This window comes from Heloderma suspectum, chromosome 1 (genome assembly GCF_057233095.1).
Source record: "Heloderma suspectum isolate Gila_16-S chromosome 1, 16-S_ref, whole genome shotgun sequence".
Taxonomy (NCBI): Eukaryota; Metazoa; Chordata; class Lepidosauria; order Squamata; family Helodermatidae; genus Heloderma; species Heloderma suspectum.
Genome location: NC_139458.1, coordinates 396,081,772 through 396,094,720, shown reverse-complemented (window position 1 = coordinate 396,094,720; position 12,949 = coordinate 396,081,772). Strand labels below are relative to the sequence as shown.

General features: G+C 43.6%; 1 protein-coding gene across 8 annotated transcripts in view; it reads left to right on the top strand.

Moving 5' to 3' along the window:
- MARK1 (microtubule affinity regulating kinase 1) overlaps window positions 1-12,949 on the top strand; it is an 85,556-nt gene that overhangs the window by 40,075 nt on the left and 32,532 nt on the right. For all 8 annotated transcript variants that reach the window (XR_014786926.1, XM_084828752.1, XM_084828757.1 and 5 more), the window contains exons 2-3: window positions 8,545-8,748; window positions 11,667-11,720. Coding sequence is in view for 6 of the 8 variants with exons in the window: in XM_084828752.1 (XP_084684878.1) it covers window positions 8,545-8,748; window positions 11,667-11,720 (258 nt within the window). In the remaining 2 variants the exon portion in view is untranslated. The remainder of the gene's footprint in view (window positions 1-8,544; window positions 8,749-11,666; window positions 11,721-12,949) is intronic.

Sequence of the window (12,949 nt, the reverse complement as noted above, 5' to 3'; positions counted from 1 at the left end):
AATTTTTCCTTGGGTAATTTATATAGAGGGCAACTATGATAGGTAAACATCCTTTACCTCCCATTACCTACAAATGCAGAACTTCTGACTGAACAGAGTATTAGTGATCCAGTGATCCTCCCTTCCAGATAAGTAGTGTGCATGCACTTTAAATGCAAAGCTCTAAAAGATTTCTTTAAGGGAAGGGCAGTAAGAGTACAAAATATTTCTCCAACCCAAATGTATACAATGGGTATCACTGTAAATAAGCCATATTTGTGAGATGATGTGCATTCCATTGCTTGAAACAAATATCCCTTTCCCCCCTCTAAGCAGCTATTTTGCTCTACTAGTGGGAAGGAGTAGTAACCTATGGCTGTGAGAGGTGGACCCTAAGGAAGGCTGAACGAAGGAAGATAGATGCTTTTGAACTGTGGTGCTGGAGGAAAATTCTGAGAGTGCCTTGGACTGCAAGAAGATCAAACCAGTCCATACTCCAGGAAATAGAGCCAGACTACTCACTTGAGGGAATGATATTAAAGGCAAAACTGAAGTACTTTGGCCTCATAATGAGAAGACAGGATACCCTGGAGAAAATGCTGATGCTAGGGAAAGTGGAAGGCAAAAGGAAGAGGGGCCGACCAAGGGCAAGATGGATGGATGATATTCTGGAGGTGATGGACTCGACCTTGGGGGAGCTGGGGGTGGCGACGGCCGACAGGAAGCTCTGGCGTGGGCTGGTCCATGAAGTCACGAAGAATCGGAAGCGACTGAACGAATAAACAAGTGGGAAGGAGATGCTATGGCATTCCAGTATGATTTAGAAAATGATGCACATAGTTAGGTGTATGTTACGTGATGTCCTCTAGTTAGACCCATGTACAACCTTGCACACATTCTAACAAGACTCACACACCCGCTTATAAGGAATCTTTAGACATTGGCCATAGGGCGTCTATGGCTAAGAAGGTGATTTCCACCCAAAGAGATACACACTCAGACACACTGTTGGAGAGGATAACGCCACAATGGCACATTTATTGGGGTTTACAAAGATTCAAATGCACAAGCTAGTTTTGGGGAATTAGCTGAGCAAATGGATTTAACACCTGAGACCAATTGGGGATGCTCCAGCCTTCACCAAGTTATGCTTTGGTGGGGAAATTAGCTGCACTCTTGGTGAAGCTGAGCTCCAGGCCTAAAAGTAGTTTTCAAGACTGTGGGAAGGAGTCTTCCCGAGGCTTGAAGCACAGAGAGAGAGTGGGGGGGGGGGTGAGGCTACAATTTCTACAAAGAACCTCTAAAAGCAATATACCTTTCCTTGGGCTGAAGCCCTTTCTTGCAGACAGGAACTAGTGCGTGTTGCAATTCCTGGTCTCAAGTGAAGAGGAAGAAAAGCAGAGAGCCTTGACTAGGGGAGGCAAAGCACCCACTGTTGTCACCTTGCTCTGGCAAGCAAAGAACTTAGTGATTTCAGTGATTTCAGCATGGAGCCTTTCCTCTGGGATTTCAGCAGCAGTGTGGCACCATACCCCTGGGTGAGGCATCTAGTGATTTCAGCAGCATGCCCCCCCACCTCTGGAAAGAGGGGGACTTGGGACTACCCCAACCTGAGGCTTCTTATACAGTTCAGAGAAAGACAGTGACATCACATCTCTGATGAGCCAGACACTGATAATTGGCACTGGAAATGGTGCTGCTTGCTTTGGGAGAAACACTGAGTTGGCCTTCTATCCCGTATAACAAAAGAGGGGGCTTGAGGATGATGGCTGTACTTGATCTTGCTGTGGAGGTAGCATAGCACTAGGAGTTCTTTAGCTGAATTGTCTACAATTAATATCTTTTGAGCCCTTGGTCTATGATTTCTAAAATTTTGTTTCAGTGACCTGGGTCGCACTGAACAAGAAGCCACCATGGGTGAATTTCCTTGTGGGGCTTGTTGTTGTGGCGGTGGCTGCCATTTTGAATATTCAATCCACGGCGGGGCCATGACGTAGCTTGTTATGTGTGAACCCAGTGAGGGTGGGTTGTTGGGGTGGTTCACAAGCCACCCAGAACCCATGGGCTGTTTTAGGGTTGAGCGTGGCTTGTTAACCACCCCAACAACCCACCCTCAATGGGTTCAGACATAAGCTATGGCATGCCCCTGTTGCACCATTCAAAATGGCAGCCGCCGCTGTGATAACAAACCCCACGGGGCTTCTCTTTAGATGTGAACCAGGCCACAGCGATGATGCAGACATGTGCTATAACCACAGTGGATATTGATACACTGGAACTGGTTTAGCAATGTTGTAAACTATAGCCCTGATCAAGTGAAGGCTTAAAGTATGTACTGGGATGGGGCCGTACTCTGGGCATACCAGCCCCTTCCCCCTCAATTTAAACCTTGCCATGTTGAATCAGCAAGGTCTGAAAAGGAGTTCCACTTGCATTCACTTGAGCATGAGTAGAACTTTCAGTGTGACTGGGAGCCCTGGTTTATCAGACATCGGAGATAACGGGAGAGATTCTCGTATTAGCACTAGCAAGGGAACCCATTACTTCTCTCTGATAAGCAAGGGTTTGGAAGTGCTGCTGCCATAGCAGATGCATGTGGAGGGGTCTGGTGGGCTGCCAGACCCACTTTTCCCAGAAACAACTTTTCGAGCTGTATGTGGTCCACAGACCCTTGTACCCCTGCTGTGCTTCATTCTGGCTTAGCAGGGTCTTCTGCACACTATGGTCTTCCATTTAAAACAGGGATGGGAAACATGCAGCCCCTGGGGGTTCCCATCGCCGGCCCACAAACTTCTTCTGCTGTTATCTCTGCTTAGTAATCAGAAATAAGAGGGCATTTAAAAATGATTAAATTTTAAATACCCTGCATAGACTTGAGGCGTGCTTTGGAGGCCATGGAGCTGCTGTATTGGAGCTTACTCTTGAGTACACTTGCTTAAAATTACATTGTGTTTTGTATGCTTAGTGGGAAACTGTCCAAATTGGTAAGAATTTCATCTGTCTTTGGCCGTGCCCAGTCCTGGAATGCAGCTCCCAAGACCTTACCCAAATTGAAATTTGGCCCCTGCCCCCCCCCCAAAACCACCTAGATTTAAAACAAGGAAAAATTCCTTTTGAAGTAAATAGTCCAACCATGGAAAATGTAATGCCAGGGAGATTTTAAGCTTACAGGTTCTACTTCATTTTTCACTAGAACCTGGAGATCCACCAACTGGAGCCAGGTGCAAAAAACAGTGGCTCAAGAAGGTGGACATAGAATTGCAGAACAAGGCGCCTCTGAGCACATGCTCAACCTAGGAGTTTATTTTCAGTATCAGAACTGGACCTTGTACTCAGATACTTGCACACACAAATCTATTCCGGTTCTCTCTCCCCCTCCCCTTCTTGATTTCAGCAGCCTAATTTAGAAGGGGAACAGCCCTTCAATGACTGGGTGCTGGAAACTCTTGCTGTTCCATTGCATATCACCTACAGATTTACTGGTAGATCCAAATCTACCAGTTGCCTACCTTGATGTAAGCAATAGATAAGAGAAATTATACAGGTAGCTCAAGTGAAGAACTCGGTAAGAGTGTTCATATATGATGTATTCGTTGTTGTATAACCTTATAAGAAATACCTGTGAATATTTGTGCTTTATGGTAATAGACTTCCATAGGAAAGTTGTTACTGAGGTCAACAATTTCCTCTTGTATAACATAGAAGACATGGTTGGGAGTTGGGTAGACATCATGAGCAGGTTTGCTCAAGTCTGTGGAAGCCATTTTCCAGAATGGCTACTGGCCATAATCCTGCAGCACCTATCTTCTGAACCATGGCACCTAAATTCATAAAATATAATCAAGCCAATGATAACACTCCGAAACTATGAACCTTTTGTAGTTATACATTAAAATAAACAAGTAAATAAGTTTAATAATTCCAGGTTGGAAAAAATTGTAAGCGGAAAGTGCTTACTTTGTTACAACTACAACAAAATAATATGTGGACAGAGTACATTGGTAATAGCTAAAGAAGATTACAAACAATTACAAACAATTAACAATTGAGAGCCGGTGTGGTGTAGTGGTTAGATTGTTGGACTGGGACTGATAGGGATGTACGAAAATCACTTACCTTTCGGGGATTATGCTAATGGTTGGGGGGGAGGCGTTCCGTCCCTCCCCCCGGAATCCTCGCGGGGGGGGGGAGGCGCTCCGTTCCTCCCCCCCCCCCGAATCCTGGCTGGCCGGCTCCGCTCCGCAGGGATTCTGCGGAGCCGCCGGCTGGCTCCGCCAGCGGCTGGACATCCAGCTGCTGGCTAGCAGGGACGCAAATGGTGGCGGCCATAGCCGCTGCCGTTTGCGTCCCTGCAGTCAGCCGTGATAGGCTACGTAAATGTTAACGTAGCCTATCACGGCTGATTTAAAAGAGAAAAAAAAGCGCATACGCAAATGGCGGCACCCATGGGCGCCGCCATTTACGTTCCTTATTTTGGCACGTCTTAGTCTACGTAAACATTTACGTAGACTAAGACGGCGAAAATAAGGGGAACGCAAATAGCGTAGCTGATTTAAAAGGGGAAAAAAGTGCGTACGCAAATGGCGGCACCCATGGGCGCCGCCATTTACGTTCCTTATTTTGGCACGTCTTAGTCTACGTAAACATTTACGTAGACTAAGACGGCGAAAATAAGGGGAACGCAAATAGCGTAGCTAATTTAAAAGGGGAAAAAAGTGCGTACGCAAATGGCGGCGCCCATGGGCGCCGCCATTTACATTCCTTATTTTAAAAAAGGACGTTAAAAAAACGTTCCCTTAAAAAAAAAATTTACGTAGCCTATCACGGTGTTTTTTAAAAATCTAGCCGTGATAGGCTACATAAATCTTTACGTAGCCTATCACGTTTTTTTGTTTGTTTTTGTTTTTAACTGGAAATGGCGGCGGTGGCAGCCGGTCGGAAGACTGGCAGCCACCGCCGCTGAACCGCCTCCGGAGCTGCCACCACCACCAGGAAGATCCGCCCAAGGTAAGTCCCATCCTGGGGGGGGCCGGGGGGGCAGACTGTTCCGCCACCGATTTCGGGGGGCCGAATGCGCTGGCATTCGGCCTCTCCGGGATCCGTGGCGGAATTCTCTGACATCCCTAGGGACTGAGGAATTGTTGTTCAGTCGTTAAGTCGTGTCCGACTATTCGTGACCCCATGAACCATAGCACGCCAGGCCTTCCTGTCCTCCGCTCTCTCCTGGAGTGTGCTCAAGTTCATATTCATTGCAGGGACTGAGGAGACCCGGGTTCAAAGTCCCCAGTCTCCCATGAAGCTCACTGGGTGAGTTTGGGCCAGTCAATGATTCTCAGCCTAATATACCTCACAGGATTATTGTGAGGATAAAAAGGAGAGGAGGAAGATCATGTACGCCGCCTGGGATCCTTGCAGGAGGAAAAAAGGCAGGATACAAATGTAATAAATAAAATTAATAAAGGTATTTAAATACATGGATTACAATGTGTGCTTCTGTTTTTGACACGTGCAAAGTACAGTGCAGTAGACATGCATTCTTCTTTGTGATCTCTGTGCGTCACACATGTGGGCTGTCTGCCTACATGGAGCCTCAGTCTGGAAATTTTTGTAGCTAAGGAAGTTCTGGTGGGAATCTTCCCCCACCTTTCCAGTGCACGTGTCCTTTGTGGGTTCCCTCTAATTCCCTCAGTTCTCTTTTGACCACCATTGTGGCAGCCTCATGGGACCTCCTCTTGTTTGCAGGGTTTTGTGGGCAATAGCATGCCATCAGATTCATTCCATCTGGAAATGTACGGGTCAGGTAACTGAAAGCTTTAGTCCAACAGGTTAGTGCGTTGTCATAAAACAAAGAAGCAATGCTGTAAGCGACTTTAGTGAAATGTGATGATAACTCACCGAGAGATGTATTTCTGCTTCTATACCAGAATAATCCAAGTTCATACATAGTTTCAGTGTTGCTATCAGAGATGAAGTAAATCTGGGGCATATTACAAATGTGAGCACAATATTGCCACACACTTTCAAACATGTCTTCAGACTTGATCCGCCTAGCTGTAAACATAAGATGAACAACAATGCATGTTGGAAGTGAAGATGTGCTTGTGAATGAGTAGTCCAGGATCCCTCACATTTTTGCCCCAGTTCTGATAATGGAACGTGTTTTGTTGTGGAGCCATCACAGAAAATAAAATGTTGCTGGCAATAGATCAAACTTCAGGGTGAACAACATGCAGCCCACACCCCACCGTTTTTGTGGCCCATGCCAGATCCCATGCCACTGCTTAATTTGCCATAGTAGTGGCAAAAATAGCGCTGATTTGGCAAGAAACGAGGCACATGGGGAATGTGAGCCTTATATTCCAAGCAGAAATGTTCTTCCAGAAGCCTCCTAGAAGTGCGTTTCTTCTACAGAACAAAGTGCTCCTCCCTGCCCTCCTTTCTTCTTGACAAACCATTGCAACTTTTGCTGCCGTGGCAGCCGATTCCCCCAGTGGTTTTGGGGGTGGTCACTGCGGTCCCCTGGCCCCCAGAAATTGACCACCCCTGCTTTAGAATATCAGTAAGTGCTTCTCCTTTTGCTTTTGCAATGCCAGTTATTTTCTGAGCACTTCACATGTTTTGCTTGACATTTTCTTAGCAGGCTCATTGAATGATGAAATTCATGAAGTAAAAGTGGGCAACTTTATTGTCTTGACTCGGTCAGGATTGGGGGAGGGGCAGGATGTTGTTGATCAGCCTGTCATTTCGGAATCCAGTGTAACCTGCAGTACCATTTCCCATCAAATACGAGTCTTAAAGCTGCATCTATCTGAATACTCTTGTTGCTTAGTGACAAAGTTGTGCTGTTTGGCTGCACTGCATACAGTGTAAGGATTCCCTCTTCATACAATGGGTTGATGAACCTTGACTATGCTTGGCTGAAACTCTTGGTTTGCACTTATGGTGTACCACAGTTTCATGGTAGCATTTTTCGGCATCTGTGACTTCTTGGAAGGTGTTGCAGATAGCAAAAATGGGTAAGTTCCCATTGAGCAACATACTTAACCTGCCTTATTTGTCCAATTATACCCTTAATTATCCCTCTTCTGTGATCTCTGTATTATTTGCTCCAACTTCATGTCAGGAGCAACTGCATTAAAAAGTCCCCAATTCTGCTTGACAACAAAATGGCCTACTTGAAACTTTTCGTATATATTTAGATGATTAGTTTTAAGTTGCCACATTTTCTCAGTGTACCATAATATATATCATAGATAATTAATGCTGTCACATTCATGGGAGACAGGAAATATACTTTGCATTGTTTGAAGGTGACCTTCCCAGTCCCTTTACCTTCTGAAGCAATGAGGTTCTTCATAAGTCAAACAAAATCCCAGTAAACACATGCTTGTGACTTCTGAGAACCTTTCAAGAACTCTTGGAAATCATGTTTTAGTTCATTGATTATGGAAAAGGCCACATCAAACTGTGCTTCAGATTGCACAGCATTGTTTTCCTTGAATAGCGTTCTGAAATGCTTAATTGCATGAAGAATATCCAAGTATTTATTGCTGTCAGATACCATCTAAAATGCATCCCATTTCATTTGCTGTATTGCTTCAGCTAGGGATAACATTCCAAGAAAGACCTTGCATAATGTGTATCATTAATAACTGACTCCATCACACTGTGATACCTACTGCCTTCACTAGACTCAGCACAAACTCTGTACCATTCTCTGCCAGTATTTGATTACATGGAGTTTAAAATACCTTTAACTGATGACCAGGTTAAATGCTGAAGCGGCTTCTATATGTACTTTGCAATTACTAGCCCTTTCTGAGGCGTTCACTAAAATGTTTGATTACCTTCTGTAGTTTTTATGCATATTTACTTGAAAAACGTTAGAAAGAAATAAAGCAGATTTTGTGAAGTTCCTTATAACTTTCAAGGACTGTTAAAATATTAAAAAAACCATCTTTATTTATTTATTGTGTTGGGGGGAGGGAGGGAGGTGCTTACTAATATACCTTGGGTTTAGCTATTTCTCTGTTTTTTTTCTTCTTGAGCCAGTGTCACATCTTGGAGTGGGTGAAAAGGGTTCAAGGAGTATTTCAGTTAAATGGTTGACCTGGTTTGCACATAACGATGACCCATAGTTTAAACAACCTGTGGGCTGTTGTGCTTGAGTGGCAGAGTGAACGCGCTGCCTCTTGTGTGGCTGCTACTTCTGTTTTTAATCAACAACGTACAATTGATCCATTCGTAGGTTGTTGAGCGTGATGTGCGAACCTGGAGCACTGTGTTTTTAGGGGCTAAACAACCCAACAACAAACCATGGGTTAACCACTGTTTTTGGTTAAGCATGAAAGCTGATAAGATATACAATAGGCTTCAAAATAAAATATTGAATACAATTATGTATAGAGCTTTTTTTAATTTGCAAATAGTTTTATGCCTTGTATTTATTCTCACAACTATCCTGTGGGGTGGGTCATTCTGTTCCCATTTTACAGATGTTTTATAATGCACAAGTCCTATGTAAATTAGCATTGCAATTTTGTTTTTGTTTTTTTAATCTTACAGCACACTTCTGTTGATGGATATACTGAGCCCCATGTCCAGCCCACAAAATCAAGTAGCAGACAAAATATACCCCGTTGTAGAAACTCAATTACATCTACAAATGAAGATCACCCTCACATTGGCAATTATCGCTTACTAAAAACAATAGGAAAAGGAAATTTTGCTAAAGTGAAGCTGGCTAGACATGTTCTTACTGGTAGAGAGGTACGCTTTTTTCTCTCTTTTGCTTGGTAACAATATTGTGTGTTGCCTTATTTTTGCTTGGCTGTGTGCAATAAACATTTTTATCTTTAACTCTGGCTGAATATGTAACAGGCTTTTCTTAGAGCCAAATGAGACACGAAGGTGGCTGACAAATGGGCAGAATTTGGTCTGCCATTAAATCCTTATGAAGCACTGGGCCTGCGATTGGAGGTATTTTAAAGCATAACATAGGCATGGGGAGGAGAGAGAGTGGGAGGATCCCCCCCAAAAAACAGCTGTCTTCCCCTGGTGGGACTGTTGAGATTAGAAATAATTCCCACCAGGAGAAGAAAAAATGCTGAGAACTGGTTTCAAGAGGAACGCACAGGCATGAGAAGGGCTCAGCTCTCTTTACCTATCCATTCATACCATGCTTTAAATAGCTCTCAACCCCACCACTTAATAGGAAATTAGAAGGACTCACGTTGGGTACTGTTCATGTCACATACAGTTGCAACCTTATACAAAGGTAAAACATATTTGTGCAAGTGAAAATAATAATACTCTGAAACATGTTATTCCTCTTATCCCAAATGTGAAAACCTCAAACTAAAAATAGAAAAACAAACCTAGCATTTAAATTATACCTGTGGCATTAAGAAATTATGCTTTTTTCCTCACTGTTGCTGGCTGGAGTACAAAACTGATGGCAGATTACTGATGCTGCCAGCATGAGAAACCTCTTTAAATGGGCTTTATTGGACAGAGTGGGTAGAGAGAATTGCTCTAAGAATGTATTTGTGTATGGAGATATGAACAATATAGTGAGCCAGTTCACACAACACGACAACCCATTATGGGTTAATTTACTCTCAAGGAGCTGCAGTATGAGCCAATCGCCATTATGAATGTGCAACCCCTGATTGGGGGTTGCTGTGTTGTGCAAACCCGGCCGGCGGTGGTTATTTGAGGGTTAAACAATCCCCACCAGCCAGGTTCGCACAACACGAGAACATGAGTTGGGGGGTTGCATATTCATAATGGCGATCAGCACATGCTGCAGCTTCTCAAGGGTAAATTAACCCATGACAGGCTGTCCTGTTCACGCACCTGGTCATTGTGTGTGGTATAAGAAAGTACACAACTGTGCTTCGATTTGCTGCTTGAGAATAATATTGAGCACTCAGCCTGAAACCATGTAGCACCTAAACATGTGCCTAGGCCCACTACTTTGTTGGAATTCCTTGTGTTTCAGCAAGTTTAATTTATTTGCTATTTTTAAGCTATTTGCTGGTGTTCTACTAGCTAAAATAGTGTCTGTATTTTAAACTTAAATAGCCACAAACCCTCACAATGGCCTCATTCAGACATAATGGGCCAGTTCACACAATGTGACAGCCCATCGTGGGTTATTTAACCCTAGAACAGACCATGGGTTATGCGAGGGTTGTTTAACCCTCACAGAACCTACACTTACTGGGTCTGCATGACACAGCAACCCCTGAGCAGGGGTTGGATATGCAAAGGGGCTGGCTTGTTGTAGGCTAAATAACACATGACAAGCCACACCATGCTGTGTGAGCCAGGTCAGTGTTAAACTATAATTTAGTGTTACTTGAATAAGCCTTGGTCTCATGCACTCCCACCAATCCCCTCCTCTCATCCAGTGTGGTCATGAGAAGGTGATCAGAAGCTTTCACTCATGTTTCAGTTAACCATGGTTTAGTGTTACGTCCAAAGCCCTAAACTGTTGTTAATCTTTACTATTGCACAGGCAGGGAATGTAATTCACAGGACAAATATGGCTTGCTGCCCATTTTCATCTGGCAGCCAACTCTTAACATCTTACTGGATTTGGGCACATGCTCCCTCCCACGCCCAGTTCCATCTGCCCTTTCCCTCAAGAGAGGGTGGTCACCACTGTTTAAAGATGCTTATGTGCCTTTAGTTTAGGCAATGGAGCCCAACAGTATGCATTCTCTTCCCCGCCTGGCATCTCATCCAAGAGAGAAGGGAAGCCTTTGAAAGCATTTATCAGCTAGCTTTCAGCTGGCTTGATCCACCCCTTCAAAAATCACCTCAGGCGGAAGGCTATTTGCTCCTTTCAGCACACAAGCCTCAGAAAGCAGCCATATATTTTATCAGAAAATGTATTGGACAAGGCCAACCGACTGTTCGTTAGCCAGCTGCTCTGTGGTGAGGGGAAGTGAGAAGGGACGGGAGAGAGTGAGAAAGTGAAGAAGCAAAATGGTGGCCCAGGACTCCATGCTCTCCCCTGCCTGTCCTCTCCTTCGGGCGTTGCTGCTGGAAGTACCTTGGAACATCATCTAGCAGTGGTACCCAACACCCCACTCAGAGAGATAGCAGAGATGAAGTGGCGGGGGTGGTGGTGAAGTGAGGGCATAGGATGGCATGGTAGAGAGAAAGAGGTGGCCTGAGAGCCTGGGGGGGACTTTGAAGGTGCGGATTGTCTGGTTGACAGCTGAATCAATCCACACTTTCCAAGGCATCCCTTGGGCCTTTGACCCACAGAAAAACAGTTGGGGCCCCAATGGATTGTGTGGTCCCCGATTTATTTATTTTTTCTTTGGGTTAATTGAAAAATGTTCCCCACACCAGGTTTATTAAAACAAACCAACTTCACAAACCTTGGTATGTTTCAGTACATCATAGTTAAGACGAATGACAGCTTGTCTGGGTTCAGAGTAACACTAAACTGCACTTAGTTAAAAAAAAGAAGAAGAAGCAAAAGCCGTAGATCTTGCGGCCACACCAGAAGAAGAGGAAGGGCAAGAGCCCGAAGCTTGTTCATCTTAACTCTAAACCATAGTTTAGCATTGCATCAGAATGAGGTCCTTGATAGTCCAAAACACATACTACTTGTACCTTTTTAAAATGTAAGCTTTTAAAAGAGTAATTTTTGTCTTTCCCATTCATAGGTTGCTGTGAAAATAATTGACAAAACCCAACTAAATCCTACCAGCCTACAAAAGGTAAGATTTCTTTTAAAATTTTAAATATGTTGGCACCTTAACAATTTGACCCATATAATTCAGGAATAAAAACTTTATTTTTTTTCCTCCTTTGAGGAAATGTTGTTGTTGTTTTATCCTTGGAGGATAACTGAATTGCACTGAAAATTGATTGTATGCTCTGAGTTATTCACCAGCTAGGTGGAAAGGAAGAGATGCTTGGCAACCCAGGGAGTGGGTGGCAAGAATAGCTTGATTTACATTGTGACATGGGAGTGTTTTTGAGAGTACCCTTTGCTCCTAGGACTAGGACACTGCCAGTAAATTTACAATGGGGTTGCCTGATGTGGAAGTATGACTGGCTGCTTTTATAAAAGTATTATAAGATGTCATTCCAGGAGGCTTGCAGTGAATTTTAATTTTGATTTCCATGATCAATTTGGCTTTATTTTATAGTTGTATTTGTAATATGTTTTGAATGTTTGTAAGATACTTTTGAAAAGGCATTTAACTGAAATGTGAGACTGTAGAGACTGTGAGTAATGTCCATCTCAAAACATGGCTCTGTAATGATACATTTTTGCTTATAACGAGTGCTTTTTATTTTAAATGCACTGCTCATCAGAAGTTTCTGTTTTGTTTTCCCCATTGTGTAGCCATTGTTGAAAAGTTGGGAAGTGAGCAACTGACTCCAGACATAATGAAGATAGGCATTTCTCATAATATGGCTTGAATCAGCTCCCATGTGACAGCTGCTCTTTGCTGTGGGCTGTTCATGCACACTGGCTTGATGTGTGGTTTATCTCCATAGGTCTATCAGCCATGTTTGGAGATCCACCATGCAGTGAAAGCAGTTCACTGGTGCATCCACACAGCTTTCAGCATAGAGCAGCCATCACAAACATGCAGTTTTAAGCACCCTCCAAAGTAGCCCTATCAGTCTTGTCTGGATTCATCTTTAGTTGGTTCACTCTTCTCGAGTCCCATGTTTTACGTGCTTTACCTACTGCCAGACCTGCTTAAGATGATAGTGGTGCATAATTTCTCTCTATAAATGAAATAAAATGTTCAACTGTTCATTGGTCAACATTTGCTGCCAATATAGCATAGGTTAGTAAGCTTAATTTCTTACCTGTTTATCCAGCAAGAATCACCTATTGGATTTTTTCAGTGCTCTGTGTTGAAAATTAGAATATGTGCCTTGCAGATTTTGTCCTACAAAATATTGGTAGTTATTCTTTGCAGATTTG